General features: G+C 44.4%; 1 protein-coding gene across 3 annotated transcripts in view; it reads right to left on the reverse strand.

Annotated features, from left to right (window-relative positions):
• fmn2b (formin 2b) overlaps window positions 1-19,200 on the reverse strand; it is a 56,624-nt gene extending 37,424 nt beyond the window's left edge. The window contains exons 1-12 of one of the 3 annotated variants that reach the window (XM_074663271.1): window positions 17,306-19,190; window positions 16,526-16,761; window positions 15,755-15,933; window positions 15,478-15,604; window positions 9,342-9,388; window positions 6,382-7,322; window positions 6,143-6,290; window positions 5,790-5,877; window positions 4,870-4,931; window positions 4,448-4,539; window positions 4,219-4,348; window positions 3,304-3,450 (exon numbers count right to left, since the gene is read on the reverse strand). In XM_074663271.1, the coding sequence (XP_074519372.1) occupies window positions 3,304-3,450; window positions 4,219-4,348; window positions 4,448-4,539; window positions 4,870-4,931; window positions 5,790-5,877; window positions 6,143-6,290; window positions 6,382-7,322; window positions 9,342-9,388; window positions 15,478-15,604; window positions 15,755-15,933; window positions 16,526-16,761; window positions 17,306-18,891 (3,783 nt within the window). In that variant the 5' untranslated portion in view covers window positions 18,892-19,190. Of the gene's footprint in view, window positions 1-3,303; window positions 3,451-3,780; window positions 3,924-4,218; window positions 4,349-4,447; window positions 4,540-4,869; window positions 4,932-5,789; window positions 5,878-6,142; window positions 6,291-6,381; window positions 7,323-9,341; window positions 9,389-15,477; window positions 15,608-15,754; window positions 15,934-16,525; window positions 16,762-17,305 lie in introns of those variants that run through there. The other 2 variants (XM_074663270.1, XM_074663272.1) reach the window with 2 other exon arrangements.
• Between the last annotated feature and the right edge of the window lie 485 nt (window positions 19,201-19,685).

Genomic DNA, 19,685 nt, shown 5'->3' on the forward strand with positions numbered 1-19,685 from the left:
CACAGCGTCGGGCGTGACTATTGTTCCTGAGAAAATTAACGACGAGTTTAGAGATTTTTATATCTCGCTTTACACTACTGAAAATACAGGTATACAGTTGAATTTTACAAGACTTTTATTAATAAATTAGCCCCTATCCTTTTAGATATGTTCAACAAATCGTTTAAATCCCTTTCATTGCCCCAAACACTCACACAAGCCTCAATGTCCCTTATTTTGAAAAAGAATAAAGACCCCTTATCCTGTGCTTCTTATCGCCCTATCAGTCTCTTAAACATAGACTCCAAATTACTATCTAAACTTTTAGCCCTACGGCTCGAATCTATACTTCCATCCATAATTTCCCCCGATCAAACAGGAGTGGGATTACCTCTTTTATACACTAAACAGATTTGGTCAAAAATTCATTTCTTGGGTTAAACTTCTTTATTCTTCTCCCAAAGCCTCAGTTAGGACAAACAATACGTACTCTAAACATTTCCCCTTTCAGCAATCAACAAAACAGGGTTGTCCCTTGAGCCCTTTGCTTTTTGCTATAGTAATGGAGCCCCTCGCAATGTCACTTCGTTCCAACCCCCTTATTTCTGGGATATCCCGATACGGTCTAGAGCAAAGAGTCTCACTTTACGCGGATGACCTTCTTCTATACATTTCTAATCTACCAACATCCATCCCTGCTGTACTAACCACATTGAAAGCTTTTGGTTTTATATCAGGTTATAAGATCAATTTGGGTAAAAGTGAGTTGTTTCCTTTGAATACAGCTGCACGTGCTCTACCCTTACATAGCTTCCCATTTAAAGTATCTCTTCACTCCTTCACTTATCTCGGCATTCAGGTAACAAGCAGGTTCAAAGATCTCTTTCATGCCAATTTTGTCCCCTGTTTAACGCGTATGCAGAAAGATTTTGATCAATGGTCATTGCTCCCCTTGAATTTAGCTGCTCGGATCAATTGTGTGAAAATGAACACTCTCCTTAAGTTCTCCTACTTGTTTCATTGTATCCCTGTTTTCATCACTCAAAAAATTTTCAAGAAAATTGACTGTTTAATTCTGGAGTTTATTTGGAATTAAAAAAAACCTAGACTGCGTAAGGAATTCCTACAAAGACCCAAGTCTTCTGGAGGGATGGCCTTACCAAACTTAAGGTTTTATTACTGGGCCACAAATCTTAGAATTATACAGCACTGGATCAGATCTGATTGTCTTTACCCCCACCCCTCTTGGTTAGCTATGAAATTCCTCTCCTTGAGGCCCATGTCCCTGTTGTCTTTGGTGCACTCCCCAGTTAGTAACCCTTTCTCCTCCTACGTTAAAAGTTATTGTTAAATCTACCATGAAGATTTGGAACCAATTTAGGTGGAATTTTGGGTTACATACTTTTTCAACCTATACATTAAGGGGATCCTCAAATAAATTTAGAGAAGTGTGGGGCCCTTTTCTTGTTTACACAGAAAGGATTGTTTTCCCAGTTGTTCCTGAAAAGAAATATGCTTTATACTGCTACAAGCCTCTGCTTGTTTACCTAGCCTCTCTTTCTCTTCTTTTTTTTTTTGTTTGTTTGGAAAATCATAACAATGTTGTTTTATTTTTATTTATTTATTTTTTGTATCCTATGTCTTTCTATCCCTGCTCTGTTTTAAAGACTGAGATTATTATTATTATTTTATGTAAGAGCATGATCTTGAGCCATTGTATGAGCAGACCAACCACCCTGTTCTAATGTTGCTGTTTCTGTTTATTTTTGTAAGATTGATGAAAAACTGTTAACACTGTCACTTACAAATGCTGTAGAACTTTGACCTTTTTTGTGTAAAAAATTTAATAAACAAAACCTTGAAAAAAAAAATCAAACTGTGAGGTAGTCAGCGCGAGATTGGATAATTAAGATGCACGTTAACTTTGTAGGACTGAAAACGGCTGTGCATCGACTCGCGAAGCTAAGACTGGCTCACTGTCTAACTTCACAACAGCACACACTTTGGAAAGGGAGCAAGTCTACGCCCATTCCTCAGAGAGGAGAATGGACCCAGCTGGGTGGCTGCAGACTCAAAAGTTGCCTGAGTCAAAATATCTAATTCAGACGAAAAAAAATGCATTGGGGCATCGATACTTAGCTTAAAACAAGTAGTATTTTTTACTTTTTGAGAACAGGGAGTATTGACTGCAACCCTTTTTTGATTTTCAACCAAAATGAGTTGCGAGGGTCCCGCACTTGCCATATTTAACACAAAAAACGGCTAATGACATTCATTATTTCTTCCAGTGTAAGCTAGTGTCTCTCTCTCTCTCAGCTATGAGGCAGGACTCAATGAGGGAGGGGCTGCATGCACTCAGCGTGGGCTCTGTGTGTATGTTTTGACGCCAGCACGTCTAACCAGGGGAAAGATGTTGAGTACCGATCTATCGATACTGGGGGAACTTTATATTGAATCGTTTGCTAAATTTCAGGATTGATATTTACCGATAAAATGATACTTTTGACAACACTAATGTCATCACTCAACAATCCCTGCCTGCAAGAGTGGGAGTCATTCTGAGTGGGAGTGGGATGGGAGTGAGAGTGGGATGGGAGTGGGAGTCATTTTACCAGGAGTGGGACAGGACAGGATTGTTTTTTTTTACTCTGGCTCGGGATTTTTTAAATAATCCCACATGCTTTTTACGTTACTTCATAGGTTCTTTACATTACCCTGAAGGTTCTTTAAATAACCCTACATGTTCCTTACATAACCCCAGAGGTTCTTCACATTACAAGAAAGGTTCTTCACATTAGCCCATGGGATTTTTAAAAAAACCCACACATTCCTTGCATAACCCTGTAGGTTTTTAACATTGCCCCATAAGTTCTATACATTACCCTACACCTTATTTACATTACCCCTTATGTTTTACTCCAACACAAAAGTTCTTTCAAAAACCCTACATGTTCCTTACATAACTCTATAGGTTCTTCACATTACCTCAAATGTTTTCTGGATAACCTCACATGCTTTTTACATTACCCCATAGAGTCTTTACATTACCCCTTAGGTTCTTTAAAAAGATTTTTTTCACTACCCCATGGGTGTTTTACATCACCCTATTTGCTCTTGACATGACCCAAATGTTTTTTACCTATCCTTTACCTTCTTTACATCACACTTCTAGTTTTTAACGTTTACCAAAAATGTTTTTTAACATTACTTAATAAAATGTTCTTTGCATGACCCATACATTCATTACATTCTTTTTCCTGTACATTTCCCTTGCGTTCTGTACATTACCTTTACGTTTTGCACATGACCCATTCGGTTACTCACACTGCTCTTGACATCCTTTAGTTTGGGCAGGATGTCTAAGGAGAAGCCATCAGCCTGGCCACGGGTTCGATTCCCTCCATTCATAAAGTTCCCAAAAGCCAAAACTAGACCCAGAATCAGCTTCACCTTTTCACTGTCTTGCAGCACCTGAACACAGGCAGAGAGACAGGCATACACACAGACAGATAGACAGAAAGAAACACAGACAGACAGACAGGAAGAAACACAGACAGATAGAAAAACATATAGGAATAAAGGCAGAAAAGACAGACAGGAAGAAATACACACAGACAAAGATGACAGACAAACAGATAGAAAAACATATCGAAATACAGACAGATGAGACAGACAGACATACACATATATATATATATATATATATATATATATATATATATATATATATATATATATATATATTTATATAGATAGATAGATAGATAGATAGATAGATAGATAGATAGATAGATAGATAGATAGATAGATAGACAGACAGGAAGAAATCATATAGAAAAATGGACAGAGAACTCAGACACACAGAAATACATACAGACAGAAAAGGCAGCCATACATACACACACAGACAGGCGGACAGAAAGAAAGAAAATATTGTAGAAATACTGACAGAGAAGAAAGACATACATACAAACATACATACAGACAGACAGGCAGGCAGACAGACAGACAGACAAACAGACAGACAGACAGACAGACAGACAAAGAAAGAGAAGACAGTTCTTCAGTCCAAATCACCTGTAAGTTTGTGCTGTAGCTTGAAACAGCTAGCATGTGTGTGTCCAGGTGTAGCAGGGTGATCAATATAATGTGTCTTTTTAGTTCAGGTTCTCTATTCAATGCTGTAACTCTGTAAAGGAGCAGTGACACTATCTGCAATGTCTGAGGTGTTGGACTCACCTTGCACACTCTCTGCAGTGTGTCCAGTTTCCTGTTAATGGATGACATGCACTCAGAGAAGCTGGACTGGAAGAGTATGCAGAAGACTCGTCCAGAGAAGTTTGGAATCATGGAGAGCTGATGGAGGAATCTGCAATACAAAAGGACACACACAACTAAGTCCCTTCCCTATCCTTTAAATAATATTCTTTATCATGTTCTTTGTGGTTCTAACATGATAGACACTCACTGCTCTGGTTTGTCCAAAGGTTTGGCGTTCTCCTTGTCTTTCGAGGACTTGATGTGCTTTTCTATCTTGTCCAGTTCCTCCTGCTGGGCTCTCTGAGGATGCAAACAAAACAAATAATTCCAGCGCAACTGCACAGAAGTGTTTGGATGGCTGAATGTTTCTTTCTGGTAAATTCTACTGAACTGAACTGAGACCATACTGTTGATGAAAACAAAAAAGAGCAGTACACGCTGGATGCAACATTCACTTTGACTAATCCATGATGACACCTCTTGCACAAAAAACAGTTCCTGAAGCTCAGGCCTGGATGACTAATAGTGTCAGGCTTTGTTATTCAAAGGAACCCCTACAGATCCTCTGGAGCCCTTCTAAGACCCCAACGTGGTTCTGTCAGCACCAAGAAAAATTATAAGGTTTCTCACATTTTCATAGAGGGCCTGCAGTGTCTCCAAGTCGACCACAGTGTTATCCAAGTTCAGGATGGCTTCAGGGTAGAGAGAATGAGAGGTCAAAGGTCACAACTGATCACTCTATCATGGTATAGACATCCTGTTTAATCACACATACATCATAATGAGCTGAGGAGGTTAGGGCTCTCTTTTACCAAAAAGTTAAGAAAAGGACTGGAAGAAGAAAGTCTTAATTAGTGCAGTGCTAAATGATGGTAAAGAAAAAAAAAAGAAGGTGAGTGTTATTTACACAATTAGAATGTTTGGTTTCAAATGCATTTGAGTCTGAAGCTCAACAGTGACTGACAGTGAATTCCCCATGAAACACTATGAACCTACTTCAAGTTTACCAGGGAGGAAGCACTTAAAAAAAAAGCAACCTTCACTGACAATCACTTGGCATCCACTCTCTCCAGTGGCCAAGCACAGAGTTTGATCTAAGTAAGCAGGGACTCTTGTGTCTGGCTCAGAAGGCCCTGGCAAGATGAAGATCCCATGCTCCTCCAGGAGGGGTGTCACTTACGAAAACCACACTGTTCAGGGCCAGTTTAGGCTCGCCAGAATCAGCCTTACCCCCCCTCCAGACTCTGTGTAGCAGGGTTAGGTGGAGACTGAATAACCACTGAACTGCCTTTTCACCTTAGCATCAGTGCTGGGGGGGGTTCCCTTGTTTATGTTTCTTCTGGCATCACACTGTCTGTCTGTCCTCACATGGCTCCTCTTTGTATTTGAAAGGGGTGTCTTAGCCAGATAATACCATCAACCACAGTGTGATGTGTTTTAAAAACATATCTATGTCCCCTGCTGCCCTTTGCCTGGGCCAAAAAAAGTCTCCAGACCAGAGTAAAGCGTGTGAGTACAGTCTGAGTCCTGCACTATAATTAAACACTCACCATGCTGAATGTCCTTCATGTCCAAGTGCAAAGAGGACATTAAGATCCCCACAGCCTGAGAACGCTTGTTGTTCAGGAGCTTCACAACCTGAAACACAGACAAACGCACCTAAAACACGCTCAGACACTTACAAATACACCTGAAACACAAACGGACCTAAAACACGCTCAGACACTTACAAATACACCTGAAACACAAACAAAAGGAACCTAAAACACACAAACATAACTGAAACACACATAATTTGGCTTGAACAAGTGTATGTCAGCAGTTGCTAGGTGTTTTAATCCGTAATTACTTTCCTAAGAAACCCAACATGGTGTGTATTATTCACGGGGTTGGATCCACTAACCTGTTTGGCCTTGGATTTTGTGATGGTGTCTGAGAGCGGCTGTTTCTTGACTTTAACAGCAGTTTTAGAAAAAAGCTCTATAAACTCCTCAAAGTCCACGTCTGGCTCCTCAACAGTCTCCCACACCAACGACGAAGAAGACATGTCCCTGAGAACACAAATGACATTTCGAAATCATCCTATTATGTACTAGCTCCAGCTGTAGCTTCATCCTGAGCCTGGTCTGAGTTCATCCTTACTTTTTAGTGGTGAGCTGGATCCGGGTCCAGTACAGTGGCTTCATGGGTCTCGGGGGCTCCACCACAGCCTTCCTCAGAGATTTCTCCTGCATCAGCCCCAGCGCATATAGCCCAGGTGGAAGAGGTGGAGGCATGGAGCCCTGAGGAGCAGAGGGAGCACAGACAGCTCCTGGTGGAGGTGGTGGAGGAGGAGGACCACAGCCTGGTGGAGGAGGAGGACCACAGCCTGGTGGAGGAGGACCAAAGCCTGGTGGAGGTGGAGGTGGTGGAGGTGGTGGAGGAGGAGGACCACAGCCTGGTGGAGGTGGTGGAGGAGGAGGGACACAGCCTGGTGGAGGTGATGGAGGAGGTGGTGGAGGAGGAACACAGCCTGGTGGAGGTGGTGGAGGAGGTGGTGGAGGAGGTGGTGGAGGAGGAGGAGGAAGAGAAAAAAGGTCACCAGGGAGAGGTGGAAGAGGAGGGGGTGGGGGTGGGGGGGCTGCTATTCCTGGGAGTGATGAAGTAGGCAGCATTGAGTCTCCTGGTAACGGAGGGGGTGGGGGAGGAGGTACCACAATCTGATGAGACTGCAGCTGGCATGAGCACTGGAAGCCCACCAGTCCAGAAGGAGCTTGTGTGGAGGCACTAACTTCACCCCCATCAATAAAAGACACTTTGAAGCATTCATCCAGGGGGGAGGTCTGCACGGATTTGGCCTTTAGGAGATCAGGGTTGGACGTCTGTAAATGAGCGTCACAGAGCTCCTTAAACAAGCCCTCCTCTCCCCCACACTCTCTGTCAGTTGTTAAGAGGGGGGCTGTCATAGTGTCTCTGTCCAGCAGAGGGGGCTGCCGCTCCAGTTCAGCTATCTTACTTCTGAGGTCCTCAATGGTTTGCTCCAGCTGCTGTATGACGTTCACATGTTTCTCCTTCAGTTTGGATGCAGCAGAGCTACTGTCCTCCTAGGAACAAGACAGAAACGAGCTTTACCACACGTCCTTACTTCAAAACAACCTATCCATCTCTCTTAATGAAAAAAACAGTCTGGCCACCTTTTCCTTACTTCTTCTTACTTTAAAACAGAGCTGTCTGAAAATCTGTCCTTACTTTAAAAAAAAACAGCCTGACCACCTGCCCTTATTACAAACTGGCCTGACTACACGTCCCTACTACAAACTGGCCTGACAACCCACCTGACCACTAACCATCCTGACCACCTGCCCTTGCTCAAAACAAGCCTGATTATCTGTCATAATGCAACAAGCCTGACCACCTGTCCTTACTACCAACAAGCCTGAGCATCTGCCATTTTTAACACAAACAACCTGACCACCTGTCCTTTCTTTAAATCATCCTGACCACCTGTTCTTACAACAATGCAGCCTGACCAATTTTCACTAAGACAAAAATAAACAGCTTTACCACCTTTCCTTACCACAGACCAGCCTGAGCATGTGTCTTAAGAGCAGTCTGACAAAAAAACACAGCCTGACCATCTGCCCTTATCTCAAACTAGCTTTACCAACTGCTCTTACCATAACCGGTCTGACTCCCTTCTTTCTTTAAAAAAACAGCCTGACCACCTGTCCTTCCTAAAGATCCAGCCTGACTTCCTGTCCTTCATACAAACCAGCCTGATAAACCATGTTCAAAAAACTGTCCTTTAGAAAAAAAAGGAAAGAAAAGAAAAAAAAACAGCCTGCCTACTGTCCTTCTTAAAAAAAAAACAGTCTTGACCACTTGTACTTACTTCAGAACAGTCAAAAAATCCAGCCTGGCCACATCCAAACTGACAACAAGCTCGACTGTTCATTCATTTTGGAAACCAGCTTGACCATTTATTCATTCTTTAAACCAGCCTTACCGTCTGTCCTTCCTGAGAACCACCCTGACCATTCATCCTTCCTAAAACCAGCCTGACCACCTGCAGTTATCAAATATCAGCCTGACCACCTGTCCTTACTAAAGACATTAGATTAACTTTTAAACGTTTTACTTAACATTTAAGATCCTTATCCCACTGCTAGGATCTAAAAAACACTTATTTTGAAATGAGTTTAATTTACAAAACATTTGTCAAATGCAAAAACTGAAAAAAACTGGTGACTTTTCAAGTTTCAGAGGGGTCTGAATGTATCACAGGGGTTGTTAGAAATATGTCTAAACTGGCTGCAAAAGAAGGGAAAATTTAATCAACAGTGCTTGATTCTTGTCTTCTTGCTTAAAAACTGCCTTTTCAAGGTAAATTCTATTTTAAATAAATTACACTTGTTTCTGCAATCACTCAGAATTCTAAAATGGACACACACCATGTATTTGCCCTTCAAGAATCCTGTTATTTTTTGCTTTCTATAGCATTGTCTTGCAGGCGTAAAAAATTCTGCTCAGAGTCTCTCAGCTTTTTGTCACACAACTGACAGGTTGGCAGGTTGGCAAAGCTCAGACATGTAAACTGTAAACAGTGTCAACATTAGTGACAGCATGAACTATAAATAGTTCATAAAAAGTAAATAGCTTGTAATAATGTTTAAATAATTATGGCAATCTGGTTATGTTATATTGCTCAGTGGTCATTGTTGAGATACATGTGTCTTTGGTCATAGTTTTCCTGAACCCATAGAGGTGCAGAACTTAGCTTTGATGGGACAACATTGACAGAAGCAGGAAAACAACCAGAAACTGCTTGGGACTGTGAGGGTAAAAATGGTAACACCACTTGGTCACAGTCTGCCTTCACAAAAGTCTCATGGACATAAAAACAATTGAAATCTTTCCCCACAGGAGTAGAAAAGGACTATGCAGTTCTGTCTATGGCTGCAAAACAACTCTGAGTCAGAGGGTCAGGGTTAGGGTTAAAGGGCCTGCAGAGGCTGATGGACTTCATGGGGGTTTGGTTCCAGCTTGTGTGGACTCTTGTCATTTGACCTAAACATCCTTGGCTCCACTCTCAGACTGAAATAGAGAACATTAAAGCGACTGACCTCCTGGCTTTGCTGCTGCTTTAAATCCAACACACTTGATGGGTGTTCTGAAAAACAAACACAGGTCAGAGGAGAGAAACAGGCCACGATGCTGATGCTGATGCTGATGCTGATGCTGATGATGATGATGATGATGATGATGTTACTGAGACTGTGAATGCACCCTGATTGACTTCTCCTGCAGCTTTAAGGACATTAAAACAACAATGGTCAGTGTGTGTGTGTGTGTGTGTGTGTGTGTGTGTGTGTGTGTGTGTGTGTGTGTGTGTGTGTGTGTGTGTGTGAAGAAGAAGCAGTGGCTGTCCTTTGAAGGCCAAGAAAGAGCTTCAAGGAGCAGCTTGGGGTCCGGAAAGCAGTGGGAGAAACAGAGCTACACTTCGTCGGTAGACCTGAAGTGTTGGATCCGACTCCTGGGACTACTCAATGGCATCTTTTTTAAGATTGGACTATTCACAACTGAGAGTCACTGCAGCAGACCCTTCAGCTTCCCCCTTCTGAAGTACGTGGCGCAGATTTTGAAAAAGCCACCAATGAAGGAGCATCTCTTGGAGGAGTTGACACTGGCACTGGCTGCTAACTGGATTGAGACTCAGCAGTGCTTCCTCTGCAAGACCGTGCTGCCTTCGCTGATGACTGGGACAAAGGAAGGTGAGACGTAGTAAGCTGAGCCGTAGTAAGCTGTCATACCTCTGGCAGCATGGGCATGGGGGGAAAAGTGGACCTGACTACCCAGGGCCCAAGTAGGTAGAGGGGCCCATGAAAATCCTGATTTTTTTTTTTTGAATGAATTGGGCCCTCCAATTAATTGGTGTCATGCTTTTTTCATATATTGATAACATCAGCTGAGAGAATGAACTTCATGTCACAGTCCTCCCAACATATTGGACATTCTGGAGGCCCCCTCTTGGAGGTACAAAATGGTTCAGTCCGCCCGACAGCGACTGGCGACAAGTGTTACGTCAGTGAACCCACATTGAATTGGCATCATGCTGCCCAAAAAGCAGGAATCGGCAGTGGCGTTTTCTCCCGGAGGCCATGCTTCCTCTCTTTTTTTTAAACTGTAGCTGTGATTTAATGAAAATATTCCTTTTGAACAGTTTGGATAATTCTTCTGTGTTTTGTCACTGTCATCTCTTCCTTATTTCTCTCCTCTACTTATTGAGCATTTTACAATGTGTAAAACAGCGCCCTCGTAAATGTTCTGTGGCGAATGCGTGGTGAAAATATGATACTGCACACTGTTGTCCGCAAGGAAGCCAAGCTGAGTTGGCGTCCCTTGGTGAAAAAAAACAAGAATGATTAACCAATCAGATGAGGCCGTGGTCATGACACTGCTCATCTGTGATTGACCAAGACTGTGTCAAGGGAAGCCACCCTGTCTTTGGCCTCAAACCAATCGAATCACAGTATCGTGGTCATCAAGCCACTGAATGAAATCAGGGAGGTTAGCACATTAGCAGTGTGCATGAAGCAAAACAAAGAAGGCAGAATGAGGGGAGGCAGCTGTTGACTGCTTTCTTTCCCAAAGGTGAACTGAGTTTGCTTGTTATGCAAAGTCCAATTAAAGTTAATGTAGTCCACTCCAGACAGCTGCTGCTGATGTCTGTTTGCTCACGTCAAGTCTTTAGCCTAGCTAGTTGGCAACCAGGCTGCTTGCCGCTGTAGTTTAAAGACAGTCATGGGCCAGCTAATGTTAGTTGTCAGCATGAACCAGTTTCAGAAATAAACAGTGGCGCAGCTGCAGCAGCTGGAGCAACAGGAGCAGCAGTGGCCAGTCCTAGCTTCTACCGAAGATGAGACTGAGCTAATAGATGAGCAAAGACAAGGTGAGCTCGTTGTTCAAGTTTTCAAGGGCGCACTCCCCCTACGACTACCCCTTATGGTGGTGTGATGGTTTGCGTGAACGAGAGAGAGAGAGAGAGAGAGCGAGCTGCTCATTTGTAGATCGCTGCCTAAATGCAAGTTGTTTACCTTAAATTGTAAGTAAGTCATCCTTTTAGTACTTTTTTAGTACACAAACCAGTAGTCTAACATGTAGCCTAATGTTTTAGGTATTTGAGCACAAGTAGGCCAAATGAATCAATTCAGGTAGTGAATGAAAAGACTACTCATCAATATAGTCTGATCTGATTGTAGCTCAAAACCGTATTTATGCTTTTTTATTTTAAATAAATACCCTTTTTTTTTCCCTTTTTCTTGTCTTTTCTTTTTTTTTTTATTTTGCTCATGCGCATCATGCACTGGCATGGATAGGGGCCCACTGACATTGAGAGTGTACAGGGCCCAGGATTTGGTGCTACGCCCTTGCCTGGCAGCATAAGCAGGCTAAGGCCATTCAGATTATTCTGAATAATAACGAATACCCTGACCCCCCTCCGTGCCCAAATAATTGCAAGCAGGTGCAATTATATTGTCAGAACAAATGCCGAGGGCAAACATCAATTGAGGACGCGCTTCCACCTCCGCCCTGGCATGATGTCACTGAACTACTCATGGAGCTGCACATCCTCCCAGATGTCGCGCACTTCACACAGCCTGAAGTGGATGCTGTGTTACACACTCTTCCTAATAAGAAAGCTTGTGGCATGAGGGGTGTTTCCTATGAGGATTTAAAAGCTACACAGCCAGGCATTTGAAGATCAATTTTTAATATCTGCCTGGAGAGGAGGAGGGTCCCTTCTTCATGGAAGGGTGCTCTCATTTACAGAATCCCTCCAAAAAGACAATTTCCCTGAAGATCCATCAACCTGGAGAGACATTTCCCTCTTACCAAACATTTACAAAGTGTTCATTAAATATATTCTTGCCATCAATTGGCAGGGAATGAATGAACAAGTGTATTGTCTTAAAACAAAGAATAATGACTTCAAACACGAGTCTTGTAAATTCTTTGCTGTGTTTCTGGACTTTTGTGATGCATTTAGCACACTAGCACACAATGTCATGCTAACAGCTCTTGAGGAAATACACCTACCTCAGTTTTATATTGACATTGTCAGGGATGTTTACTCTGGGTCATTCTGGCAGGTTATCTGTGGTAAACAGCTCACAGACCCCATTCCCCCCAAGTAGGCATTAAGACTGGCTGCCCATGGAGCGCTGTGAACTTTGTAGAGGCTTTGAACCAATGGTTGAGGTGGCTTTGCACCTGTGCCCCTCCTCTTGTTATCTCCCCTAACCCTGTCCAGGGGTATGCAGGCGATGTACAGGTTGCCTCCCATCATGAGGCTGTGATTGTTAACATGCTCTCCAAAACTGACTCCTTCTTAGAGTGGTCAGGTCTGGAGGTGAAGGATTCAAAATGTGCAGTGTTTTATGACAGGTGGAGTGGGGGGAACCGCTGGTATCATTCAAAAACAAATACAATCCCTGTGTTTAAAATCTGCAATAAGCCCCTCAGAGTTTACACTCTTCATGAGTCTTACTCTTATCTAGGTCTCAAGTTCAATGTGGTAGGTGAATGGAAAGAGCAGGTTGATGAAATCATCGCTGAGTACTCTAGCAGACTTGATTTGAAAAATTCATCCCCCCTGCCATTCATCATGGAACTGGAGGCAGTCAGAGTTTTAGCACTGGCCAAAGTACAACATCTACTCTCTAATGTACATATACCACGTAAGACACTACATATTCTGACTGATAAGACTGTACACTTAGTGGGACAGTGGACTGGCCTCAACCAAGGTTGTAATAGTTAACTAAAACAAAACTAAAAACGAAAACTAAAATTTAAAATGCATTGCAGTTAACTCAAACTAATAAAAACTAGAAAAGAAAACAAAAACGATAAGTAAACTAAAACTGTATCTTGTGTTCACAAAACAAACTGAAACTAACCAAAATCATAGACAAAATTCCCTTAGTTGTACTTTTTGACAATATTAACAGCCTTTAGGATTTAAATTAATCCGACACATTTTCCCAACCAATGTTTGACAGTTTTAGGCAGTTGTCAGTGCTGCACAGCACCATCATAGTGGTGTATAGGGATGAGCTTGTTTACTGCACTGACTGGCTGTGCGCTGTGCTGCGACGAAACGTAGTGGAGCAATGAATTAGAGCATCTGTAATAGTTTAATTGTTACAGAGTCCAAGTTTTTATTGTATTTGAGTCTGCCTTTATTGTTACAGAGTCCAAGTTTTTATTTATTGAAGCTCATATTATATTGTTTTTTTTATAATTTATGTTTTCATTATTTTTATGTAATTTATGTCAGCATTATTTTATATAATTGATGTTTGTATTTTTTATACTAAGTTTATATTATTTCTATGTGTTTAAGGCAGCAGCCAACATTTCGGTATCAGCATTGACTGAGCAGTGAGCACTATGTTGGACTTGAAAATAACCAGTATGACAAAATATTTACCCTGACCTTTTTGAATCCTGCACCTGGTTAATAAGGAATGAAAAAGCTAAAACTAAACTAAACTAAAACTAAGCCTTGTTGCAAAAATCAAAACTAAATAAAAACTAGAATGCCTGCTCTAGAACTAATTAAAACTAAACTGTAATGGAAAATAAAATGTCAAAACTAACTAAAACTAAACTATAATGACAAAACAAAACTATTATAACCTTGGCCTCAACACACATACAACACGCAACATCATTTTCCACAGTAGCCGTGAGGGTGGTCTAGGTGTTCCAGACTTTGAATGGACCTATATTTCAACAAGACTTGCACATCTGCTGAACATGCTTAACAACAGTGACCCGTGTGTCTGAGTGCTGGCCTGGTCTTCCTTGTTTCTGGACTTGAGGAGACGCAAGGTTCCCCTGGCCTGTGGGCCAGATCCTAGCTTTCTGGGGCTCAGGAGGAAGCCTAATGGGAAGCTATTCAGCCGCTCTCCAGGTTTTGGTGTGTCATCGGACTGGCCTGACCTCAATGATCTGTGCTGCTGGGCTGAGGTTTCCCTGGAGTGGGTGGGGCCTGAGTCTGAGGTTGTTACTGCCTTGGAGGATGTGATGTCTGACCCCAGGATCTCTGTGAGAGCTTCTGTGAGTGTGTGTGGAGCAGAACATCAGCCACTCACCAACGCTCAGGCCTACCTCCTGGAGGCCCAGCATCTCAGGTGGAGGCAGCACTGGACTGAGCTGAGACTCCAAGGGAAGTTAGCCTACCTCCCTGCTGCAGACTACTCTGTCTCTTATTCAGTGTTAAAAAGTGTTGCCCTAGATGAAAGTGTAATCATTTTCACCATCAAAGCTAGATTGCAGGTCGTACCATCCAAGCTGAATCTGTCCATCTGGTTTCCAGGCAGACATGCTCCTCACAGCATACATCACTGCCATGAACAAGTAACAGAAACCATGTCTCACATCATAAATGGTTGCTATGTTTACAAGGGGCTTTACATTTGCAGGCATGACAGGACTGTGGACCTGATATCAAAAGATATCTTGTCCACCTTAAGATCCTCCAGTGTGTTGTATAAGCACTCTGCTGTAAAGCCCAGTATGTTCAGACTGTGTAGGGATGACACTGTTTTCTAACATCACTGCGAACACACCAGATGTTGTTGTATGTGAGGGTTGCAGAGAGGTGATCATCCTGGAGGTTGGTGTGACTTTTGACCACAGCTTAGAGCAGGTTTCCTGACCAAGATGCTGAAATACCAGCAGCTGCATCAGACCATCTAACAGGTGGGCTACAAGTGTAAACTTGTAGTTCTTATCTTTGGTAGTCTAGGTCATGTTCATAAGTCGGTGGTGAAGCCCCCCCCCCCCCCCCCCCCCATCACCACCACCACCACCACCACCACCACCACACACACACACACACACACACACACGCACACACGCACACACGCACACACGCACACACACAAACAGTGGGCTATGCAGTTAGTCAGTCTCAGCTATTATAGGCTGCCGCTCGATCTGGAGGAGGCGCTGTTTTCTGTACCCATGAGAGTACGTGTCATCATGTGTGTAACTTTGTAATGCATCTTTGAATGCATTGTGCCTGACAATTTTTCCCTGTCGTATTGCACTGTCAGTGTTTATGTCCTTTGATGTGGACATAAATAAACATTTCAAATGTGTGTATGTGTATGTGTGTGTGTGTGTGTGTGTGTGTGTGTGTGTGTGTGTGTCTGTCTGTCTGTCTGTCTGTCTGTCTGTCTGTCTCACCTGTCTCAGAGGACCCGTGTCTCTTCCTGCCTTCTACTGGTCCTGGTCTGGCTGTAGTCCACAGTCCTTTCAGAGGATCCAGAGTCTGAAGGGGCTGGTTCACAGCAGCCCAGGTGTACAGCTGCTCCTGCTAAGAGTCAAAACCTGCTTTAGTGTGAAAACATGAGGAACACTGGACCAATCGGTAAACATAGACTAACATGATCCAGCATGGACCGTCAGAGTTACTTCACTGAGTTACTTCACTGAGTTACTTAACACTGATGTGACAACTTACATCAAATCTGGTTGTTCCTGATGAGCTCATGTGGGAGGGACTTCCTCCCAGCTGTTCCCTGAAACAGTCAGTAAATGGCAACAACAAGCCCATTGCCAAAATCCTGGAGCAGAGTCTCTCCGCCTCCTCTGGTTCTTCCTGCTGCTGCTGCAAGAACAGCTTCTCCAGCAGGGTGCGCCCTAACAGAGAGAACCACAGAAGTTTAACATCTCCAGCAGAGTATGTTCTAACCATAGACCAAAACAAATAAATAAAGGGGGATTTATCTTGCTTTCAAGTGAGGTCTCCAAAAAAATTCCTCCCCTGGTGGCTGGCTGCAGCATAGGTCAAAAACTCTGTCCACCCAGTCATTCCATATGGGCTGTGGCCAAACTTTCAAAGATAAATACACCTGGTAGAAATGTTTCTCAAATTCGTATGCTGTGGTGAAATGCAGATGTTATTGGGCTACATTTTGTATAAGTCCTCTTTTTTTCTAAAAAGTTTCTTATTCATTCATTATTAGAAGTTAAACACGATCTCATGTTAACAGTGATTGCAGTGTTTGTGTAGTTTTTTCTAGGTTTGTAAAATTTAGGGGGGCAAGAAGAGGTTGGACTCCCAATAAAAGACAGAATTATTTTTGTCCCCTGGCTCCACTCAGATTCTCTCAGAGTCCCTCATAGCCTCAACAGTACAGAGTCTAGCTGCACATTAGCAGTGCCTCTGACGGGATGTTTTGGCCTGAAAACTGTACAATGGAACCACGTACCATTCATAAAATCACCTCACCTGTGAAGACGTCCTGGAAGGAGGACACCTGTCCACAGGAAGACCTTCTGGTGTTACACAGCGGTTGACTTCCTCCCCCTCCACCCCTGAAAGAAAGCAGGTATTCTCCTGCTCCTTCCTCCTCTCTGCTCCTCATCCTCCTCTCCAGCTCATCTGACCAATCAGCTGATCTACTCAGAGAGCCCACAAGGCTGCAAGAGCGCTTCCTGCTGGTCATCTGAGCCGCACCCACTGTCCTGAAGACAGGTAATACAAAGATGAATGTCAGGTAGTAAACTCTGACAAGTGAATGACAAATAAGGAAAGAGCCAATCAAACAGACAAGCAAAGGAAAAAGAGAGAGAACTGAGGAGGTCATACAGGTGTTTCATACAGGTGTATCACACAAGTGTTTTCAGCAGGTCATTTCAGCAGGTCATTTCAGCAGGTCATTTCAGCAGGTCATTCCAGGAGGTCATTCCAGCAGGTTATGATGGTTTTAGCTCTGGTTGTGGCTATAAATGACTAATAAAATGGTGGAGGTGGTGCTTCATGCCCTACTGGCTGTGTGTGTGTGTGTGTGTGTGTGTGTGTGTGTGTGTGTGTGTGTGTGTGTGTGTGTGTGTGTGTGTGTGTGTGTGTGTGTGTGTGTGTGTGTGTGTGTGTGGGTGAGAGAGAGAGATAGAGTCGCGTTGTGATGATGCTGGGGCTTCAGCGTTGTGAGCAAACCAATGGTGTGCTGAACATAAATCCACTTAGGTGCTAAAACTCAATGTTAGCATGCTGCTAGGGCTAACCTACCTGGTCAGGTGATGCTGAGCCTTGCGGGGGGAGAGGGGGCTGTGGGCGGGGGAAACTCCAGGGGAGCTGAGCTGGCGGGTGGTGGTCTTGATGTAGGATGGGAAGATGGGGGGGTAAGGTTTCACTGTGGGGGAGGAGGAGGGGGAGGCGTGGGAGGACCTAAGAAGGCATTTGGCCCGGGGGGGGCTTTCCTGTGGGGGCAAGATGTACACAGTGCTCCTTCCATTTTGTGAGGGGGCAGCAGGGTCTGATCCAGGACTAACATAGTCCTCCAGAGACTCTGCACTGGTACCAGAGTCTTGCAACCCCCCCCAATTTTCCCCTCCTTTATCCTCAACCCCTCTCCTTCCTCTACCTCCCTCACTCTCAGAGCGATCCAGACTGATGTGGTCCACTGAGGGGGACCTAAGATCCAGATCCACCTCCAGTACTCCTGAATGCTCAGGCCATGTTCCACCTCCACCCCATCTTCCCTCCTCTGAACGTTTCTGAGAGTCGTTTACCAGGAAGCTGCGACTTCCAGTCGTCATGGAGACTGCACTGACTGCTGACACCCCTCCTGTTTCCACGGTAACCCCTGAGTGAGGGAGCTGCAGCAAAGCATGCTGGTCTTTTGTGCCCGAGGCCACACAAAGAGTGGCTTCTCCTGTGAGGGAGGGGAGGTCCATAGGGACACGGGGGGATTGTGCAAGTGAGGGGGGGTCCATGGGGACAGGAGGAGTTCCTGCCTTTGAGGGGGGGTCCATAGGGCTCTGGGGGGGTCCTGTCTTTAAGGAGTGGTCCACAGTGGGTGTGGTAGATTCTGGCTGTGAGCGGGGGTCCAAAGGGACAGGGGAGGTCTCTGCCTTTGAGTGAGGGTGAGGCAGGGGGGCCTCAAGAAAGTACAGGGCATCAGAGCCCAGCTCTAACTCAGGTGTGAGGTCCAGTGGCTCAGGGGGAGTTAACTTGACACCCCCATTACTCTGCTTCCTCCCGCGATCCCCAATCCCCCAGCCCCCCCCTCCTTGAAGGCGAATGGCAAGCTGGATGTCAGCAAGCAGGTCCTCGTGGTCAGCAGCTGAGTGGAAGCTGTAGATGTCCGTATCCGACCCTGAGCTGCCCCCCCGGTACCCCCTGCCCTCCTCAGTAGGAGACGTAGCCACTGTGGAAAATTTCCTTTGCACTTCCTGGTCTGCCTCCTTGCCAGCTTCCTTGCCTCCTCTCCCCAGTTTTTTCTCAGGGATCGGGGGCTCTGGGTCCCGCTCGTCAGCAGAGAGATCAGGGGTCTTGGTCCCATCTTCATGCTGGGACTCTAAGCCGTCCTCTCCAGACCCGGTCACTGATGAAGATGCGTCTCCTCGTCCTCTTAGGTTGTTCTTCCTCTTTCGGAGAGAGAAAACGGATGGCTTGGAATCTGATTTGTTTTTCTTCTTCATTGGTGCTAAGCTGTGCGGCCCCCCTCCTCCCCCGTGCTTACCATGGTGTTTCTTTCCTCCTTTTTTCATCACCTCCCCTCCTCCCTCCCTCCACCCTTCATCCAGAGATGGGTAGCTGCCGTTTCCTGCAGCAGCTGCAGCCTTCCTCTGCTTGGCCTCCTGGTTTCCCATGATGATGATGATAATGATGATGATGGAGATACTGTCAGGTCATGGTAGGGAGCTCCTCCTGGCTTAGGGAGCAGTGGTCTTGGTCTTGAAGGTGGAGAGGAGTCTGTGTGTGCTGGGATTGAATCAGGAAGAGGAGCTGCTGTTTTTTTTATAAGCCCCTTCTTCCTTGTTGGTGCTGGATGACGGAGGCTGGCGTGGCTGTGATGCTGACGCTGATGCAGTAGAGAGAGGGAGAGAGAGAGAGAGAGAGAGATACAGCTCATTTATCCCCTCCCTTCCCCCTTTCTCTGTCTCCACCTCTTCTCCCTCTCCTCCATCTGCTGGCTGTGATGCAAGATGAGAGAGTGAGAGAGAGAAAGAGAGAGAGAGAGAGCGCTGAGCATGCTGGGAAAAATGCTAACCAGAGCTGAAAGGACTGAAGATGCAACTCCTGCTCCTGCTGCCTACACTACCCAGAGTGCTCAGTGTCTGTGTTTCAGTGAATGTTGTCCTCAGTGATCCTCTGGAGGATGGTTAAAGGTTAATGAATCCTTTCAGCAAAAAGAGAAAGTCCCTGCCTTTCTGGCACAGTGAGGCAGTAAGGTCAGACTGATGTAAGGAGGAAAACATTCATATGATTTATAAAAAACAAAAATACCTCCTCTGAACTCCACTGACTCCATTCTGCATGTATCTCCTTATGTAAAACATCTGAAAGATAAGGTAAATATGTTCACTATACAACTGTCTTCAGTCTTTTAACAACATGTAACCTTTTAAATCACGTCATATACATTGACTGATTAAAAGTCTGT

The sequence above is a fragment of the Halichoeres trimaculatus genome, unplaced genomic scaffold (genome assembly GCF_033239565.1).
Source record: "Halichoeres trimaculatus isolate MK-OKI-2021-1 unplaced genomic scaffold, fHalTri1.1 fHalTri1_scaffold_23, whole genome shotgun sequence".
Classification (NCBI taxonomy): domain Eukaryota; kingdom Metazoa; phylum Chordata; class Actinopteri; order Labriformes; family Labridae; genus Halichoeres; species Halichoeres trimaculatus.